This window comes from Pan paniscus, chromosome 20 (assembly GCF_029289425.2).
Source record: "Pan paniscus chromosome 20, NHGRI_mPanPan1-v2.0_pri, whole genome shotgun sequence".
Taxonomy (NCBI): domain Eukaryota; kingdom Metazoa; phylum Chordata; class Mammalia; order Primates; family Hominidae; genus Pan; species Pan paniscus.
In genome coordinates, this window is record NC_073269.2 from 25,726,891 (window position 1) to 25,747,866 (window position 20,976).

Sequence of the window (20,976 nt, forward strand, 5' to 3'; positions counted from 1 at the left end):
GGCTTCACTGTGGTCTCGATCTCCTGACCTCATGATCCGCCCGCCTCAGCCTCCCAAAGTGCTGGGATTACAGGCGTGAGCCACCGCGCCTAGCCTGGTGTCCCACCTTTGTATCTCAAACTGTCTTTTTTCTCAATCCTTTGACTCCACTGGACTTTGTCACCCCCACAACCTGATGTTGGGTCTGATCACCCCAAGAGGTCCCATTTGTCAATTTTTGCTTTTGTTGCAGTTGCTTTTGGTATCTTCATCATGATACATGTAGATACGTGTGGTAAGACAGTGAAACTCCAGGGCCTCATATGACTCTATGGTGAGGCCAGAATCAAGTATGAAGGCTTCAAGCTACATTCCTGAGAGTTAAGTGCCACATTTGCACTAAAGGGTGGCTTCAGGACCTGTTCTGTTTGGGTTTGGTAGGGACAGGGCAGTTGCCCATATTTTCATATTTTCATTACTGTAGTAGAAATTGTTGGGAGGGCACCTGTGGACGGTAAAAGAGGAACATATATTTTTATTTCCGTGGAGCAACTCATTGTTCCTGAATCTCTTCTGTTATAAAGGAGAAAGATGAGTGGACTTTTTGGTCTTGGTCCTTCTGTCTGTGAGTGTGAGGCTAGTAGGTAAGCAGGTGGTGCTGATGCCTTTAAGGGACTTTTCTCAAGATGCAGGTGTTACTTGTCCAGAGAATTTTATCTGAAAAGGATTTCTAGAGGAGGAGAAAGAGGAAAAATGCTTCTTTTCAGCTAAACATGTCTCAGATCAAGAGCTGTGTCCACTCTGCCTCCTGGAGTGCCATGAGTTTAGTACTTGCAAACCTTTACTTCTCTACTTCTGTTTTCTCTCCCCAATGATTTTGTTTCACATACTTTTAAAAATTCTTGTGATAGTCAAGGATCTCTAAAAAATATTTCTATCCTATGTATGAGAGCCTTCTCTACATCATGGCTTCTTATATCCAATGCAGAATTCCTACCATGAATTTATGATCTGCCATATTAAAAGTGTTCCTTTTGTGGCTGCTGAACATGGGAAGATGTGGATACTCAAGATTCCTATTGGGGGAAAGCTGGGGTCCTTAGTAAAGATGGAGAACATATAATGTTGAGGTGTCGCCTGTGTTCTCCATTAGCTCTATGCAGAACAGGATTAAGAATATGCTTATTTAAACAGGATGGCATTTATTTATTTATTTATTTATTTTTATTTTTTGAGGCAGAGTCTCGCTCTGTTGCCCAGGCTAGAGTGCAGTGGCCCAATCTCAGCTCACTGCAAGCTCCGCCTCCTGGGTTCATGCTTTTCTCCTGCCTCAACCTCCCAAGTAGCTGGGACTACAGGCGCCCACCACCACACCCGGCTAATTTTTTGTATTTTTAGTAGAGACGGGGTTTCACTGTGTTAGCCAGGATGGTCTTGATCTCCTGACATCATGATCCGCCTGCCTCAGCCTCCCAAAGTGCTGGGATTACAGGTGTGAGCCACCACGCCCAGCCTGTTCAGGATAGCATTTATTACCCAGGAAGTTCTGGAGAAGATTATTCAGAGATACCTGCTTTCTAGGATGCTAAAGAAGGACTACTTAAAATCATTACTAAAAATTATAGAACATGGGAGATATCTTGACCTTCGCATAAAACTGATTTTTCTTTATGGTTAAATTCAGTCTATAATTGACTTTTTGAGGGGCAGTATCTCAGCAGTGATGTTGTGTTCTTCTGTGTGCATCAGCACATCATAAAAATTTATTCTAGTGTTGTTGATGTTAATAATTTGCTTGGTTAAAGAGCTCTCTGACTTTTTTTCACTATAGAGTTAATTGTTTTTCTCTTTATTGTTAAGTATCTTTATGTAGCTAATAAACTATCACATTTAATCTGGCACCTGCCCTTTTTTCTTAGGTTTTTTTGTTTGTTTTTTGCACATGTGTGTCTTTGGAAAATGAAGGCTCTTATCTTTGTTTACAGACCAGAAAAGTTGGGAAAAACACAATCTCTTTCACTTACTGAATGTCTGACAAAATAGTCTTCTGGGGTCAAAAACATTGGCATTGCTAGTAACCTTGTTATAATTTTAAAAACTCAGACTTTATTCCAGATCTTCTGGGGAAAAAAAAAAAAGCTTCACAACAGGATCTCCAGTTTATTGTACATATTTAAATTTGAGAGGTACCATCTAACTCAACATGTCTTTTTTTGTCTGAAAAATATACACAACTCATTATGATGTAAATATAGCACTAAAAAATGTATACGTTTGTGTCCTTAATTATATTCTTTATCATCCAGAAAAGTATTATATATGCACTGGTGTTGTGGATCTTATGCCATTCTCTGCCCTCAGAGTAATACATTAGAGAATATTTCTGTGTTAAAAATTATTGGATAATTTCAGTTATAAGTCAGAACCAATTCTCTTTACTCTCTCATTTCACCTTAAGTCAAATAATAAATTCTGCCCATGGCCACTTGGTAAATATATCTGTGTCTCTGTGCTTGTGTTTTTCAGGAGACGTTGACATTTAGGGATGTGGCCATAGAATTCTCTCTGGAGGAGTGGGAATGCCTGAACCCTGCTCAGCAGAATTTATATATGAATGTGATGTTAGAGAACTACAAAAACCTGGTCTTCTTGGGTGAGAATAACTTTAATACATAAGTCTTAATATACCCTAAACGTTTTATGTCTCTTTTTTTGTAGAATTTTCTTTGGTAATTTATGCTTTGTATAAATGAGTTTCTGATCCCAGTTTTCAAGAAAATCTTGATGATTTGTCTCTGTAGAAAAGAATTTCTTCAACATGTTTCATCCTGACCTGAACTTTCCACATTCCTGAGCTGATCTGCATCCTTCACTCTAGATTAGTGGTAATTCCAGAAATTTGGTGGCATAAAATATTGCCCGTATCTTAAAATCTATTTTCCACCGTCAATTTTTGATTCATGAGTACCAGGTAGTGAAATTAAGGACCTACAAATTTAAAATATTTTCTAAATAGTTAGAGATGTGCCTCATTAATTAGTATTTTAGGATTAATTTTCTAAAATATTCTATTATATCCTTTTTACTGAGCACAGTACTAGGTTGGTAACTAGAGAATATAAGCAAGATTTATGCTATTTACTTTTAATAAAGCAGGTATTGCTGTCTCTAAGCAAGACCCGATCACCAGTCTAGAGCAAGAAAAAGAGCCCTGGAATATGAAGATATGTGAGATCGTGGATGAATCCCCAGGTAGGTGAGAGTGAACACAACAGATGACACAGATGAGAGGTACAAAGGTAAAAAAAAAAAAAGCAAGCCGGCCCTTACAATGTGATTTGGGAAGCTGTTTTGCAAAGTATATAGTTTCTGGGAAGACTGAATATTTTCTTAAAATTTTCTCTCACTAAAGGGCATCTTCTGTCTTATGCTTTTAAATTCTCTAAGAATTTTCCTTTTCCTTGGGTGAACACACAAATATCTGCATAATTTTGAAAAACACTGTTTTTTTTGGTTTTGTTTTGTTTTGTTTTGTTTTGTTTTGTTTTTTGAGACAGAGTTTCGCTTTGGTTGCCCAGGCTGGATTGCAGTAGCGTGATCTCGACTCACTGCAACCTGTGCCTTTTGGGTTCGACGATTTTCCTGCCTCAGTCTCCTGGGTAGCTGAGATTACAGGCGCCTGCCACCACACCCAGCTAATTGTTTTGTATTTTTAGTAGAGATGGGTTTTTACCATGTTGGCCAGGCTGGTCTTGTACTCCTGTCCTCAAGTGATCTGCGCACCTAGGCCTCCCAAAGTGTGGGATTACAAGTGTGAGCCACCGTGCCCAGCTGGAAAACTCTATGTTACATTATTTTTTAGTTCTCTTTTTGCATCCTGTCTGAAATATGTGAGAGTAGTGGTTTCTGTTCCATTAGGGGTTTCTTGTTAATTTTTCTGCATAGTCCATCCTGTTTTTATTACTATAGTCTTAAAATATAGTTTGAAATTATAAATTATGATGTCCTGTCCCTCTGCTTTGTTCTTTTTTTTCTCAAGAATGCTTTGGCTATTTGAAGTTTATTGTAGTTTCTTGTAAATTTTAGAATCGTATTTTCTATTGTGAAAAAAATGCCACTGGAATTTTATTAGGAAGTTTATTGAATGTGTAGATGACTTTAGATAATATGGCACTTTAACAATATTTATTCTTTCAATCCATAGACATGAAATTTTGTGTTGTTGTTGAGACAGAGTCTCGCTCTGTCACCCAGGCTGGAATGCAGTGGTGCAATCTCAGCTCACTGCAACCTCCACTTTCCGAGTTCAAGTGATTCTCCTGCCTCAGCCTCCCTAATAGCTGGGATTACAGGCATGTGCCACCACGCCCGGCTAATTTTTGTATTTTTAGTAGAGACGGGGTTTCACCTTGTTGTCCAGGCTGGTCTCGATCTCTTGACCTTGTGATCCGCCCGCCTTGGCCTCCCAAAGTGCTGGGATTACAGGCGTGAGTCACCATGCCCAGCCGACATAAAATATTTTTAAATTTATTTTTGTCTTCTCTAATTTCTTTCATTGATATCTTATATATTTCATTGTAAAGACCTACCTTGGCCAGCCGCAGTGTCTCACACCTGTAATCCCAGCTCTTTGGGAGGCCAGGGAGGGTGGATCACCTCAGTTCAGGAGTTCGAGATCAGCCTGACCAACATGGAGAAACCCCGTCTCTACTAAAAATACAAAAGTGGCTGGCCATATTACAGGCATAGATTACATGCCTGTAATCCCAGCTACTCAGGAGGCTAAGGCAGGAGAATCGCTTCAACCCAGGAGGCAGAGGTTTTGGTGAGCCAAGATGGCACCATTGCACTCCAGCCTGGGCAGCATGAGCAAAACTCCATCTCAATAAAACAAAAAGATTTTTTACCTTCTTGGTTAAATTGGTTTTCAGAAATTTATTATTTTAATACTATTATAAATAAGATTGTTTTTCTTTATTGCATCAGATAGTTTAAGTGTATGGAAGCATAACGTATGTTAATTTTATATTTTGCTAATTTACTGACTGTATTTATTAGTTTAGACAATTTTGTTGTTGTTGTTCAAGACAGAGTCTCACTGTGTCACCCAGGCTGGAGTGCAATGGCGCGATCTTAGCTCACTGCAACCTCCACCTCCTGGGTTCAAATGATTCTCCCGCAGCCTCTCAAGTAGCTGGGACTACAGGCGCCCACCACTACACCTGGCTAATTTTTTTTGTAGTTTTAGTAGAGACAGGGTTTCACTATGTTAGCCAGGCTGTTCTTGAAGTCCTGACCTCGTGATTTGCCCGCCTCGGCCCCCAAAAGTGCTGGGATTACAGGTGTGAGCCACCAAGCCCGGCTTTTTAGACAAATTTTAATGTACTGTTTATGGTTTTTTATATAATAAGATCATACGATCCACAAAAAGCAACTTTTTACTTATTTCTCTTCAATTCCAATGGCTTTTTAAAAATGTTTTTGACTAATCCTTGTGCCATACACTTTCAGTGCTACATTAAAATAGAAGCATTGACAATGGGCACAATATAGTTTTATATTGATATCTGTGAATTTGAAGGAGCAAACAACTCCTTAAGCTTTTGTTATCTGGTTTCAGGAGGTAAAGATCTTTTTCTGTTGTGTCCCTAGGGTGATGGGATGCTCTTTGGGTTTGTAGTGAAGAGGGGTTGTAGCCTGGTCACAAGACTGCTCAGTCTGCACTAGCATCCACCTTTAGATGGTTTGTTACCAAGGGCTTGGGTAATCGTAATTTCCATTTTATTTTTGGACAGATTATTCTTTAAGACTTTGATCTGTAGGGCAGACACGAGGGCAGTGTCTGCAGTTGGCTCCATATATAATGGCCCTTATATCAGGATGTGAATGGGTTTGCCTTTCACTGAGTACCAGAGAGGATTTCCTCAGGTCACTGTGTGGGTTTCTACTTAAGCAAAACTGGTCATGAACTGTGGCTCAGAGAGCTGGAACTGAGTCATTAAACTACTTCAGGGACTACAGTAAAAACCAAGGCCTGTAGGCCTGTCTGCGTGGCTGCAAATGGGTGTCTTCCTCCAGGTCTCTGGAAGGGCAGGACCTCTCTTAGACTGTAACTGGGAAGAGTTTGGGATGGTTACAGAGTTAACTTCAGAATTCTCTGTTGGACCAAGTTGGGTGGGCCATTTCTTGGTCTGTAGCCAAAACCAGGGGTCCTGTAGTTTCTCACATGAATAAGTGCCTGTCCTCTGAAAAAACACTCCTCAATCTTGGGCTTTAGCAGAGTTTCACAACTCCCTCCCTGGGTCTCAAAGCTCTTCTAAAGGCACTTACTTGGGAGATGGGATCTTGTTTATCATCCGGGCTGGTCTGGAAATCCTGGCCTGCAGCAATTCTCCAACCTCAGTGTACCATGTAGCAGTCATTACAGATGTGAGCCATGATGCCTGGCTGTCTCATAAAGGCATTTTTTTGTCAGGGATGACTGAAAAACTTTTTTGCTGTGGTGAGGATAATCAAATAGAGCACCTTTTATTTTTTCATGTCACTGATGTTACTCTTTCTATACATTTTTACTTTCTATTTTCCATTTCAAACTTGTCTGTAATTTTAGATTTGGACATTTAGGACAATATGCTAGAATTTACATGTTATGCCTGAAATAAATTAGATAATTGATAGGCACTCCATATTACTAGAATGGTTACTTAAATTTAAGTTTGCTGCAGGTAAAAAGGAATTATAGGATTTTCACCCACTTTCTTCAGCATATATCTAAATGATAATTTACTTGTAAATATTTGTTTTACATATCAGAGGCTCTAACCCTATTTTGAAAAATATAAGTTTTAATTTAGCAATGTAATGCTGTTCTTTGCTTAAGTTGGATTACAGCAGTTTCATTTTGTGTAAGAATAGCATATATTTAAAACATAAAAATTATCACATTTCTTTTACATGCTTATTAAAAGTTTCTCATTAGTATGTTCTATTTATAATTATACTGCATATTCTGTGAAATTTTACTGCCACATAGTGCATGCCAATTATTCGAAATACCTGCCTTCCATGAGTACACAAATATTGTAGTTATCCAGACAATTCTTTTTTAAAGGTATATTAATGTTGCATACCAGATTTTATGAGTAAACGTGTCTCTTACTGTTGTGCAGTTTTCATGTTAGCGTTTTTTCAGTGTAGGTTTCTTAACATCAGCTTATTGTGTTTTTTAGTTTTTCTTATATAATTTTAGCCAATTTGCAGTTCTGTTTGTATACTTTAAGTCAATGTGATGTTTAATTAAGAGATAAATCAGCCATACATCTATCACAATTGGATTATATATGTGTGTGTGTTTATCTATAAATATGACCCCAATATTGGTTATGGCTTATCTTGTATATATTCTTTCTTAGCTGATTTTCAGTGGGTATTTTATCTTGTCTAAGCGAGTAGTCATGGAAATACTTTCATTATGTCTTATTATCTCCATGTGTCTAATGATGAATATATATTTCCTTTGTGTGAGAGAAACACTTTTTGTGATTTGAAGGTAATTTTTGAGAAGATTTGTAATTTAGTATTTTTTCCATTTTTCCTTTAGAAAAAGTAATTGTTGTAAAAACACATAACAGGCCTGGCTCGGTGGCTCACGCCTGTAATCCCAGCACTTTGGAGGCTGAGGCAGGCAGCTCACTTGAGATCAGGAGTTCCAGACCAGCCTGGTCAACATGGTGAAACCCTGTCTCTACTAAAAATACAAAAATTAGCTGGACATGGTGGCCTATGCCTATTGTTCGGGCTACACAGGAGACTGAGGCAGGAGAGTCGCTTAAACCCAGGAGGCAGAGGTTGCAGTGAGCCGAGATCACGCCACTGCACTCCAGCCTGGGTGACAGAGCGAGATTATGTCTCAAAAAAATGAGAAGAAAAAACAGTAAAAACATATTAAAATTTAGCATCTTAAGTCTATTTAAGTGCACATTTCAGGGCCAGACGTGGTGGCTCACATCTGTAATCCCTGGATTTTGGGAGGCCAAGACAGGAGTATCATTTGAGCCCAGCCTGGGCAACATTCGGAGATTCCCTCTCTACAAAAATTTTTAAAAATATCCAGGCATGTTAGTGTGCACCTGTGGTCCCAGCTATTTGGGAGATTGAGGGGAGGATTACTTGAGCCTGGGAGTTTGAGGCTGAAGTGAGGCATAATTTTGCCACTGTACTTCAGCTTGAGTGACAGAGACCCTGTCTCAAAAAGAAGCTGTACATTTCAGTCATGTTAAATATATTCACATTGTTATGCAAAAGACTTCTAGAAATTTTACATCTTGTGAAACTAAAACTCAGTACCCATTTAAGTAGCAAGAACCCATTTTACCCTCTCCGCGGCCCTTGACAAACACCATTCCACTTTGTTTTTATGAGTGTGACTGCTTAAGATATCTCATATACATAGTGGAATCATACAGTTTTTATCATTTTGTTATGGGCTTATTTCCCATGACATAATATTTTCAAAGTTTATCTTAAAATGTGACAAGATTTCTTTGATTATATTTGATTTAATTATGATAATATTTGATAATCTTTGATTTCTGTGATATTTCATTGGATGTATATGTTACATTTTTTATGTGTTTGTAAATTAAGAGACAACTGGGTTGCTTCTGCCTTTTGGCTTTTGTGAATACTGGTACAATAAACATGGATGTTCAAATTTGTGTTCCAGGCCCTGTGCTTCATATTTTGGAAATATATTCATAAGTGAGATTGCTGTATTTGATGATAATTCCATTTTTAATTAAGAAGAATTTATAACATTTAAAATAATGGTTGCATCTTGTTTTCTACCAACAGTCAACATAGTTTTATTTTCATTGCATCATCAACAGATTTGGTGTTTTAACAAAAGGTATAGTGGCCATTGTAATGAGTGTGAGGCAATTTTGTTTTTTCATTTTGTTTATTTATATATTTATTTATTTATTGTGATGAAGTCTTACTGTTATCACCCAGGCTGGAGTACAATGGTGCAATGGCTCACTGCAACCTCTGCCTCCTGGATTCCAACAATTCTCCTGCCTCAGCCTCCCGAGTAGCTGAGATTACAGGTACCTGCCATCATGCCTGGCTAGTTTTTGTATTTTTAGTAGAAACGGGGGTTTTCACCATGTTGGCCAGGCTGGTCTTGAACTCCTAACTTCAGGTGATCCTACCTGACTCGGCCTCCCAAAGTGCTGGGATTACAGTCGTGAGGTGAGCGCCTGGCCTCATTTTTATTTTTATATGTTTCTCTGCAAATCATTAATTCTGCTTTTCTTTTCAAATGTTTTATCCCATTTGGGTATATTTTTTGATGAAAATTATTTTTTCATTTCTTTCTTTTTTTTTTTTTTTTTTTGAGACAGAGTCTCACTCTGTCTCCCAGACTGGGGTGCAATCGTGTGATCTTGGCTCACTGCAAACTCTGCCTCCTGGGTTTAAGTGATTCTCCTGCCTCAGCCTGCCTCAGCCTGCCTCAGCCTTCTCAGTAGCTATAGGTGCCTACCACCATGCCTGGCTGACTTTTGTATTTTTAGTAGAGTTTCACCATCTTGGTCAGGCCAGTCTTGAACTCCTGACCTTGTGATTCACCCGCCTCGGCCTCTCAAAGTGCTGGGATTACCTGCGTGAGCCACCGGGCCTGGCCTTACTTTTTCATTTCTAAATAAAGTTATTCAACTTTATTGTTCAGTTTTAAGAGTTGTTCATATACTCTGAATATTAACTACTTTCACTTGTGAGTTCCATATATTTTCACCCACTTCCTAGATGACATTTTCAGTCTATTGAATTTTTTTTAATGTGCAGAAATTCTGAAGTATAGTGTAGTTAAATATTTCTGTTCTTTCCTTTGTTGCATATGCATTTAATGTCGTATCTTAGGAAATGGTGCCAAGACCCATGTCAAGTTTTTTTTCTAAGAGATTCGCTAGTTTTTTGTTTTTTTGTTTTTCTGTTTTTTCTTTTTATGTCTAAGCATTTTATTTGAAATATTTTTTGGCCAGGCGCAGTGGCTCATGCCTATAATCTCAGCACTTTGGGAGATGGAGGCAGGTGAATCACTTGAGGTCAGGAGTTGGAGACCAGCCTGGCCAACATGGTAAAAGCCCGTCTCCACTAAAAATACAAAAATTAGCCGGGCGTGCTAGTGCATGCCTGTAGTCCCAGCTACTCGGGAGGCTGAGGCAGGAGAATTGTTTGAACCCGGAAGGTATAAGTTGCAGTGAGCCGAGATCATGCCACTGCACTCCAGCCTTGGTGACAGAATGAGACTCCATCTCAAAAAAAATAAATAGGCCGGGCGCGGTGGCATATGCCTGTAATTCCAGCATGTTGGGAGGCTAAGGTGGGAGGGTCACGTGAGGGTCAGGAGGTTGAGACCAGAGTGGCCAACATATAGTGAAACCCCATCTCTACTAAAAAATACAAAACTTAGCTGGACATTGTGGCATGTGCCTGTAGTCCCACCTACTTGGGAACCTGAGGCAGGAGAATCACTTGAATCTGGGAGGCGGAGATTTCAGTGAGCCGAGGTCGCACCCCTGCACTCCAGTCTGGGCAATAGAGTGAGACTCCGTCACTCCAAAAATAAATAAATAAATAAAATAAAATCGGGCCGGGCACGGTGTCTCACCCTTGTAATCCCAGCACTTTGGGAGGCCGAGGCGGGCAGATCATGAGGTCGGGAGTTTGAGACCAGCCTGACCAACATGGTGAGACCCCATCTCTACTAAAAATACAAAAATTAGCTGGGCGTGGTGGCAGGCGCCTGTAATCCCAGCTACTCAGGAGGCTGAGTCAGGAGAATCACTTGAACCTGGGAGGCGGATGTTGTAGTGAGCCAAGATCGTGCCACTGCACTCCAGCCTGGGTGACAGAGCAAGACTCCGTCTAAAAAAAAAAAAACAAACAAACAAATATTTTTTGTATATGGTTCAAGGAAATGATTCAACTTTATCAGTGTTATTATCCAGTTTATGGCATTATTTTTTGAAAAGATTATCTCTTCTCTGTTGTGTGCTCATGGCAACCTTGTGGAAGATCATGTAATCATATACAGAAGGCTTCATTTCTGGGCTCTCCACTCTTTTCTTTCATCTGTTTATCTGCCTTTGTGTCAGTACCATACTGTTTTCGTTATTTTAGCTTATTTATGTATGTATGTATGTATGTTTTGAGATGGAGTCTAGCTCTGTCACCAGGCTGGAGTGCAGTGGTGCGATCTCGGCTCACTGCACCTCTGCCTCCCGGGTTCAAGCGATTATCCTGCCTCCAGCTCCTAAGTGGCTGGGATTACAGGCACACGCTGCCACACCCCGCTAATTTTTGTATTCTTAGTAGAGACGGGATTTCGCCATGTTGGCAAGGATGGTCTCGATTCCCTGACCTCGTGATCCACCCACCTCAGCCTCCCAAAGTGCTGGGCTTACAGACATGAGCCACGGTACCTGGCTTATTTTAGCTTTTAATATGTTTTAAAATTTGGAAGTATAATGCCTCTTTGTTCTTTTTCCTGGGCGTTTGGCTGGTTATAGTTCCAAATCAAATTTTTAAATTTTAGACAAGTTTTCTTTCTTTTTTTTTTTTGAGACGGAATTTCGCTCTTGTTGCCCAGGCTGGAGTACAATGGCGCAATCTCGGCTTACCGCAACCTCCGCCTCCCGGGTTCAAGCAATTCTCCTGCCTCAGCCTCCGGAGTAGCTGGGATTACAGGCATGTGCCACCACGCCTGGCTAATTTTGTATGTTTAGTAGAGATGGGGTTTCTCCGTGTTGGTCAGGCTGGTCTTGAACTCCTGACCTCAGGTGATCCGCCCGCCTTGGCCTCCCAAGATGCTGGGATTGCAGGTGTAAGCCACCACACCCAGCCATAGACAAGATTTCTATAATGAAACTGTACTTTTGGGATTTTTAAAGAGCTTATATTGAATTTGTTTCCCACTGTAGTTTGTATTGACATCTTAACAAAATTAATTTTATTGACCATTGAACAAAAATACGTTGAAGAGTGTCTTTTATTTTTATTTTATTTGTTTTAGAAACAGGGTTTTCTTATGTTGTCCATGCTAGTTTTGAACCTCTGAGCTCAAGCAATCTTCCTGCCCAGCCTTCCTAAATGCTAGTATTGGAGGCATGAGCCACCGTACTCAACCCATGTGTTTTATTTTTAGATATTCTTGGATTTGCCAGTTTTACTTTTTAATTTCTAGTTTTATTCAGTTTTGGTCAGAAAACAAAGTGTATGATTTTGGTCTTCTTATTTATTGTCGTTTTGAGACAGGATCATATTTATCACCCATGCTGGAGTACATTGACATAAATTTGACTCACTGCAACCTCAGCCTCCTTGACTCAAGCGATCTTTCCACCTCAGCCTCCTATGTAGCTGAGACTACAGACATGCACTACCATGCCTCGCTAATTTTTTTGGTTATTTGTAGTAATGGGTCTCACTAGACAGGGTCTCACTGTGTTACTCAGGCTGGTGTCAATCTTCTGATCCCAAGTGATCCTCCCACCTTCATCTTCCAAATTATTGGGATTGTAGGTACCAACCACACATCCAGCCGGTATTTAATAAGACTTGTTATGTGTCCTAACAGAATACATCAGGTGCAAATAAGAACATTGTGTTGTTTCTTGCTTTTAACTGAAAAGTTTTGTACCTATCTGTTAAGCCTAGTCGGTCTGTGGTATGGTTTGGATGTCTATGTCCTGCAAACCTCATGCTGCAATGTAATCCTCAATGTTAGATGTGAAACCTGGTGGGAGGTGTTTGGGTCATGGGGACAAATTCTTCCTGAATGCCTTTGTGCTATCCTGGTCATGAGAAAGTTTTCACTCCATTAATTCAAATGAGAGCTGGTTCATTTAAAGAAACTGACTCCTTCACCTCACGCTTGCCATCTCTTACCATGTGATATGTCCAGTTACTCTTTGTCTTCCACCATGATTGTAAGTTTCCTGAGACCCTCACCAGAAGCAGATGCTGTTACACCCTTCTTGTACAGTCTGCTGAGCTGTGAGCCAAATAAACCTTCTTTCTTTATAAGTTATACACTCAGGTATTCCTCTTTATGCAAAATAGTTAATACAGTCTATAATGTCTGTTTTCTGTTTTCTTATTGATCTTTTATCTGAATTTTCTATTTATTATTGCAAATGATGTCTTGATCTCTACAATTATGTTGCTATGTATTTCTTGCTTCACCTTTGCCAAAATTTGCTTTGTATATTTTGGAAACCTCATGTTATGTATACAGACACATATACATATAAATAGATATGATAGTTATAGATTCCTGGTAAATTGACCCATTTGACCATTATGTAATACTGTGTTTGTCCTATGCTAGTACTTGACTTAAAATACATCCAATATAATTATTACCACCTCACCCAATTGTGGTTACTATTTGCATGGAATATAGTTTTTTTCCATTCTGTTACTTTCAACCTATTTGACTTAATGCTAAAATGAGTCTCTTATAGACAGCAAATTGTATGCTTTTTAACTTAAGCCACTAAGCCATCTTATTTTTTTCTTTTTATAAATTTATTTATTTTTGAGATAAAGTCTCACTCTGTCAACCGGGCTGGTTTGCAGTGGCATGATCATGACTCCCTGCAGCCTCAACCTTCCAAACTCAGATGATCTCATTTCAGCTTCTTGAGTAGCTGGGTTGCAAATATTTGCCATCCCAAGCCCAGATAGTTTTTTGTACCTTTTTCTGTAGATACAATTTTTTGCCCTGTTGTCTAGGTTGGTCTCAAACTCCTGAGTTAAAGTGATCAGATTCCTCAACCTCCAAAAGTTCTGAGATTACATTTTTTAAATAAGTAGTTTAATTAATTTTTATTTAAAATGACTGCTTAAAGATATAAAGTTACTATTACCAGTTTCATTGTTGTTTTTTTTAATTTAATTTAATGTAATTTAATTTTATTTCAGGATACATGTGCAGGATGTGAAGGTTTGTTACATAAGTAAATGTGTGCCATGGTGGTTTGCTGCACTTATTAACCCCTCACCTCGGTGATAAGCCCTGCATGCATTAGCTATTTATCCTGATTCTCTCCCTCCCCTGCAACAGGCCCCAGTGTGTGTTGTTTCCCTCCATATGTCCATGTGTTCTTATTGTTCAGTTTCCACTTATAAGTGAGAACATGTCGCGTTTGGTTTTCTGTTCCTGTGTTAGTTTGCTGAAAATAATGGCTTCCAGCTCCATCTCTGTCTTTGCAAAGTACATGATCTTGTTCCTTTTTTATGGCTGCATAGTAGTCTATGGTGCATATGTACCACGTTTTCTTTATCCAGTCTGTCATAGATGGGCATTTGGGTTGATGCCATGTCTTTGCTATTGTGAATTGTGCTGCAGTGAAGATACACATCCATGTATCTTTACAGTAGAATGATTTATATTCCTTTGGTATATACCCAGTATAATGGGATCGTTGGGTCCAATAGTATATCTGGTTCTAGGTCTTTGAGGAATCGCCATACTGGCTTTCACAATGGTTGAACTAATTTACATTCCCACCAAAAGTATAAAAGCATTTCTATTTCTCCATAGCCTCACCAACATCTGTTGTTTCTTGGCTTTTTAGTAATCACCATTTTGATGGCATGAAATGGTATCTCATTGTAGTTTTGATTTGCATTTGTTTAATGATCACTGATGTTGAGCTTTTTTTCATGTTTTATTGGCCACATAAATGTCTTCTTTTGAGACGTGTTTCTTCTTGTTCTTTGCTTACTTTTTAATGAGGTTGTTTGTTTTATTCTTGTAAATTTGTTTAAGTTCTTTGTAGACTCTGGATATTAACCTTTGTCAGATGGATAGATTGCAAAAATGTTCTCCCATTCTGTAGATTGTCTGTTCACTCTGATAATTTATTTTGCTGTGCAGAAGCTCTTTAATTAGATACCATTTGTCAATGTTTGCTTTTGTTGCAATTGCTTTTGACGCTTTCATCATGAAATCTTTGCCCATGCCTATGTCCTGAATGGTATTGCCTAAATTTTATTTTAGGGTTCTTGTAGTTTTGGGTTTCAAATTTAAGTTTTCAATTCATCTTGAGTTAATTTTTGTATAAGTGTAAGAAAGGGGGTCCAGTTTCAGTTTTCTGCCTATGGCTAGCTAGTTCTCCCAGCACCATTTATTAAAAGGGAATCCTTTTCCCATTTCTTGTTTTTGTCAGGTTTTTCAAAGATCAGATGGTTGTAGATATGCAGTCTTAGATTTCTGAGTTCTCTATTCTGTTCCATTGGTCTATGTGTCTGTTTTTATAACAGTACCAGGCAGCTTTGGTTACTATAGCCTTGTAGTATAGTTTGAAGTTGGATATCATGATGCCTCCAGCTTTGTTCTTTTTGCTTAGGATTCTCTTGGCTATATGGGGTCTTTTGGGGTTTCATATGAATTTTAAAATAGTTTTTTTCTAATTCTGTGAAGAATATCAGTAGTAGTTTAGTCAGAATAGCATGGAATCTATAAATTACTTTGAGCAGTATGGCCATTTTTACAATATTGATTCTTTCTGTCTTGTTGTTTGTGTCCTCTCTGATTTTCTTGTGCAGCGGTTTGTAGTTCTCCTTGAAGAGGTCTATCACTTCCCTTGTTAGCTGTATTCCTTGGTACTTTATTCTCTTTGTAGCAGTTGTGAATGGGAGTTTATTCATGATTTGGCTGTCTGCTTGTTTATGGTTGGTGTATTGAAATGCTTGTGATGTTTGCACATTGATTTTGTATCCTGAGACTTTGCTGAAGTTGCTTATTAGATGAAGAAGCTTTTGGGCTGAGACAATGGGGCTTTCTAGATCTAGGATCATGTTGTCTGCAAACATGTCGTCTGCAAGCTTCTGCAGACAGAAGTTTGACTTCCTAATTGAATACTGCTTATTTATTTCTCTTGCCTGATTTCGCTGGCCGGAACTTCCAATACTATCTTAAATAGGAGTGGTAAGAGGGCATTCTTGTCTAGTGCTAGTTTTCAAGGGGAATGCTTCCAGTTTTTGCCCTTTTAGTATGATATTGGCTGTGGGTTTGTCATAGATAGTTCTTACTATTTTGATGTATGTTCCATGAATACCTAGTTTATTGAGAGTTTTTAACATGAAGGGATGTTGAATGTGATCGAAGGCCTTTTCTGCATCTATTGAGATAATCGTGTGGTTTTTGTCTTTAAATCTGTTTATGTGATGAATTATGTTTATCGATTTTTGTATGTTGAACTAGCCTTGCATCCCAGGAATAAAGCTGACTTGATTGTGGTGGATAAGCTTTTTAATGTGTTGCTAGATTCAGTCTGCAAGTATTTTATTGAGAATGTTTGTATTAATGTTTATCAGGGATATTGGCTTGAAGGTTTGTTTTTTTGTTTGTTTGTTTTTGTTATATCTCTGCCAGGTCTTGATATCAGGATGATGCTGGCCTCATAGAATGAGTTAAGGAGAGGCCCCTCCTTTTCTATCATTTGGAATAGTTTCAGAAGAAATGGTACTCTTTGTACCTCTGGTAGAATTTAGCTATAAATTCATCTGGCCCTGGACTTTTTATGGTTGGTAGGCTATTGGCTATTTGTTACCACCTCAATGTCAGAACTTGTTATGGGTCTATTCAGGGATTCAGCTTCTTCCTGTTCAGACTTGAAAGGATGGATATGTCCAGGAGTTTATCCATTTCTTCTAGATTTTCCAGTTTTTGTGCACAGAGGTGTTTATAGTGTTTTCTGAAAGTTGTTTTTATTTCTATGGGGTCAGTGGTGATATCCCCTTTATCATTTTTTATTGTCTATTTCATTCATCTCTCTTTATAGCTAGTGTCTATTTTATTAATTTTGTCAAAAAAACAGCTCCTGGATTCATTGATTTTTTTTTTTTGAAGGGTTTTTTTGTGTCTCTGTGTCCTTCACTTCCAGTCTGAATCTGGTTATTTCTTGTCTTCTGCTAGCTTTAAGGTTTGTTTGCTCTTGGTTTTCTCGTTCTTTTAGTTGTGATGTTAGGGTGTCCATTTGAGATCTTTCTGGCTTTTTCATTTGGGTATTTAGTGCTATAAATTTCCCCATGAACACTGCTTTAGCTGTATGCCAGAGATTCTGGTACATTGTCTCTTCATTCTCATTGGTTTCAAATAGTTTTTTGATTTCTGATTTTTTTTTTTTTTTGAGACGGAGTTCTTCTCTTGCCGCTCAGGCTGGATTGCAGTGGCGCAATCTCGGCTCACTGCAACCTCTGCCTCCCAGATTCAAGTGATTCTCCTGCCTCAGCCTCCCAAGTAGCTGGGATTACCAGCACCCATGTTTGCCATGTTCACCATGTTTGCCAGGCTTGTCTCGAACTCCTGACCTCAGGTGATCTGCCTACCTCGGCCTCCCAAAGTGCTGGGATTACAGGTGTGAGCCACCATGCCCAGCCAAAGCCTACAGCACCCGGTATTCCCAGGTGGTCTCCCCTCCAAGTCCCAGCAAGGCCCGACCCTGCTTAGCTTCCGAGATTGGGCACGGTCAGAAGGGTGTGGCTGTGGATGCCAGCCTCTGATTTAATTTTATTATTTAGCCAGAAGTCATTCAGTAGCAGGTTGCTCAATTTCCATGTAGTTGTGTGGTTTTGAGTGAGTTTCTTACTCGTGAGTTTTTTTGTTTTGTTTTTGTTTGTTTGTTTGTTTGTTTGAGACAGAGTGTTACACTGTCACCCAGGCTGGGGTGCAGTGGCATGTTATGATTTCAGTTCTTTTGCATTTGCTGAGAAGTGTTTTACTTCCAATTATGTTACAATTTTTTTCTTTTCTTTTTTCTTTTTTTTTTTGAGACCGAGTCTCGCTCTGTCACCCAGGCTGGAGTGCAATGGCACAATCTTGGCTCACTGTAACCTCCACCTCCCAGGTTCAAGCGATTCTCCTGTCTCAGCCTCCTGAGTAGCTGGGATTACAGGCACATACTGCCACGCCTGGCTAATTTTTTTTGTATTTTTAGTAGAGACGGGGTTTCTCTGTGTTCCCCAGGCTGGATTTGAACTCTTGAGTTCAGGCAATCCACCCACCTTGGCCTCCCAAAGTGCTAGGGTTACAAGCGTGAGCCACCATGCCCAGCCATATGATCAATTTTAGAGTAAGTGCCATGTGGAACTTAGAAGAATGTGTATTGTGTTGTTTGTGGCTGGAGAGTTCTGTAGATATCTGTCAGGTCCACTTGACCCACAGCTGAGTTCAAGCCTTGTTACTTTTCTGTCTCAATGATCTGTCTAATATTAACAGTGGGGTGTTAAAGACTCTCACTATTATTATGTGGAAGTCTAAGTCTCTTTATAGTTCTCTAAGAATGTGTTTTATGAATCTGGGTGCTCCTTGAATTGATCTCTTTACCATTATGTAACGCACTTCTTTGTCTTTTTTGATCTTTGTTGGTTTGAAGTTTGTTTTGTCAGAAACTATGATTGAAGGCTGGGCTCGGTGGCTCACGCCTGTAATCCCAGCACTTTGGGAGGCCAAGGTGGACAGATCACAAGGTCAGGAGATCAGGACCATCCTGGCTAACACAGTGAAACCTCGTCTCTACTAAAAATACAAAAAATTAGCCAGGTGTGGTGGCGGGCGCCTGTAGTCCCAGCTACTTGGGAGGCTGAGGCGGGAGAATGACATGAACCCAGGAGATGGAGCTTGCAGTGAGCTGAGATCGCACCACCGCACTCCAACCTAGGTGACAGAGCAAGACTCCATCTCAAAAAAAAAAAAAAAAAAAAAAAAAAAGCAACCCCTGCTTTTTTTCCTGCTTTTATTTGCTTTGTAATTTTCCTCCATTCTTTAATTTGAGCCTACATTTGTCTTTTCATGCGAAATGGGTCTCTTGAATACAGTACACAAATGGGTCGTGACTCTTTATCCAGTTTGCCCTTCTATGTCTTTCAATTGAGGCATTCAGCCTATTACATTTAAGGCTAATATTGTTATGTTTGATTTTGATTCTATCCAAGTGGTGCTAGCTGCTTATTTTGCAGAGTCGTTGATGTAGTTGTTTTATAGCATCATTCATCTTTGTACTTCAGTGTGTTTTTGCAATGGCTGGTAATGGTTTTTTTCTTCCCATATTTAGTGCTTCCTTAATAGCTCTATCTAGCAAGGCAGGCCTGGTGGTCATGTATTCCTTCAGCATTTGCTTCTCTGAAAAGAATTTTATTTTTCTCCAGTTACAAAGACTTAGTAGTGTTATTTTATTGTTTTATTTGATTCTTGTATCTTTGTTCCTCATTTTCTCTTTTTCTGTCTCTGTGTCTTTTTTATACTTATCTTGATATGCTTTTACTTCTTTCTTATTTTGTTTCGTGTATCTATTCAGATATATTCTTGGTGGTATATTGGGAATTACATAATACCTCTAAAAGATAAAACAGTGTATTTTAATCTGGTAAAAAATGAACTTCAGCTGGATTCATAAATTTTTTCTCATTATATCTGCCCTCAAATTTGTCATTGATGTTGCTAATCATATATTTTATGTTGTATATCATTAACAAATGTTTATAATGATTTCTATTCTTTTACCTTTCAAATTTTAGAGAATAATTAAAAATGTTTTTTGTGCCATTATTATAATGCTAAGAAATTCCATTTTTGTGTATGTGCATTTTTCCCTAGAAAATAATGTATTTTATATGATAAAATTATTATTTATAAAATTACTTTATTTAATCGTATTATTTTCAGTAGAAGCAACTGCTTTCAGCATCTTTTATGTTTAGGGCATATGAAGTGCCAATATATTTTTTCAGAATTTGGTTATTTTTGAAGGTTTTTTTCTTTTTATTGGGCAGGACTGGTATTATTCTCACTTGATAGCTATTTTTTTTAGGACTTTGACTATATCACAGTTTCCTTCCGGCCTGCAAAGCTTTTGTTGACAGTTCACTGACTATCTTATAAGATTGTGCTTGTAAATGACATGCCATTTTTATCTTGCAGCTCCATTCTCTTCTTGTCTGTGGTTTTTGAAATTGTGCTTATATATGTGTTTGTTATAAATATCTTTGTGTGTATCCTAATTGTTTGTTGAGCTTCTTCATTTTGACAATATTTTTTCTTTCAGAATTTTTGAGTTATATTTTCTTTTGATATTTTTTACCTTTACAATTTCTGTTTTTTGGATATTTTAAATATTTTTTTCTTATCAGTTTTTTCTGGTTTTCTATAGTTCTCTGTATTCCTATTTTACTCATTGAGTATTCAATTTATTTTTAATTTTTAAAATTAATATATACATCTTTTTTATGGTTTCTGAAAATTTTATAATATTTTTGATAGAACCATTTTGCCCTATTTTGTATTCATTGTAATCTTTGATTAAAATTTAGACATTAAATAAAGCTACCTGACACAGTTTTTATCATGTAGCTTTCTCCTGGCATAGTCTGAAAACAATTATCTTGGTTAGAGATCCTGGTAGACTCTCAAACATGTTCTTAGAATGTATCTTGTCTAAAATTTTGTGTTTACTTTTTAGTTAAAGGAGTTTATTTCTGCTTCATCTTAATCAGTAACCATTTGCTCTGTTTTCTGTCTGTTGTACTGCAGTCTCTCTGCTGCTGTAACAATTACCTTTGGTCTCAAGACCCAAACTATAACTCCAAAATATACCACCATTTTTTTCAGCACTTTATGTTACGGGAGACCAGTTTCTGGAAAGGCCCCTAGAAGCAAGTAATACAGATGTATGTGCCAGTATTTTACTTGTTTATTAAAAAAGAAACCAAAAGTTAGCAATTTACTTTGAAAGGCAGTATGTTATATTGTTGAGTAGGAAGAACTGTGTTGGGCAAAGGTAATGGACTTTTCTTTTTCTTCTGTGTCTTTGCATTCCTGTGTACTCATCTGTGTACTCACCTGGGGAACTTTACATGCTTATTTATAAGTTTTCCTTATGTATTTTGGTCAGTATGCTTTTATTACATTTATATGTCTATGAAGGA

The 20,976-nt window shown here is 38.3% G+C and overlaps 1 protein-coding gene across 9 annotated transcripts in view; it reads left to right on the forward strand.

Annotated features, from left to right (window-relative positions):
* The window catches only part of ZNF714 (zinc finger protein 714), a 44,558-nt gene that overhangs the window by 13,510 nt on the left and 10,072 nt on the right, over nucleotides 1-20,976 (forward strand). For 3 of the 9 annotated variants that reach the window (XR_010110861.1, XR_010110860.1, XM_063600059.1), the window contains exons 3-4: nucleotides 2,506-2,632; nucleotides 3,136-3,231. Coding sequence is in view for 4 of the 9 variants with exons in the window: in XM_063600059.1 (XP_063456129.1) it covers nucleotides 2,590-2,632; nucleotides 3,136-3,231 (139 nt within the window). In the remaining 5 variants the exon portion in view is untranslated. Of the gene's footprint in view, nucleotides 1-2,505; nucleotides 2,633-3,132; nucleotides 3,232-8,991; nucleotides 9,087-13,968; nucleotides 13,991-20,976 lie in introns of those variants that run through there. The other 6 variants (XR_010110859.1, XR_010110858.1, XM_063600062.1 and 3 more) reach the window with 5 other exon arrangements.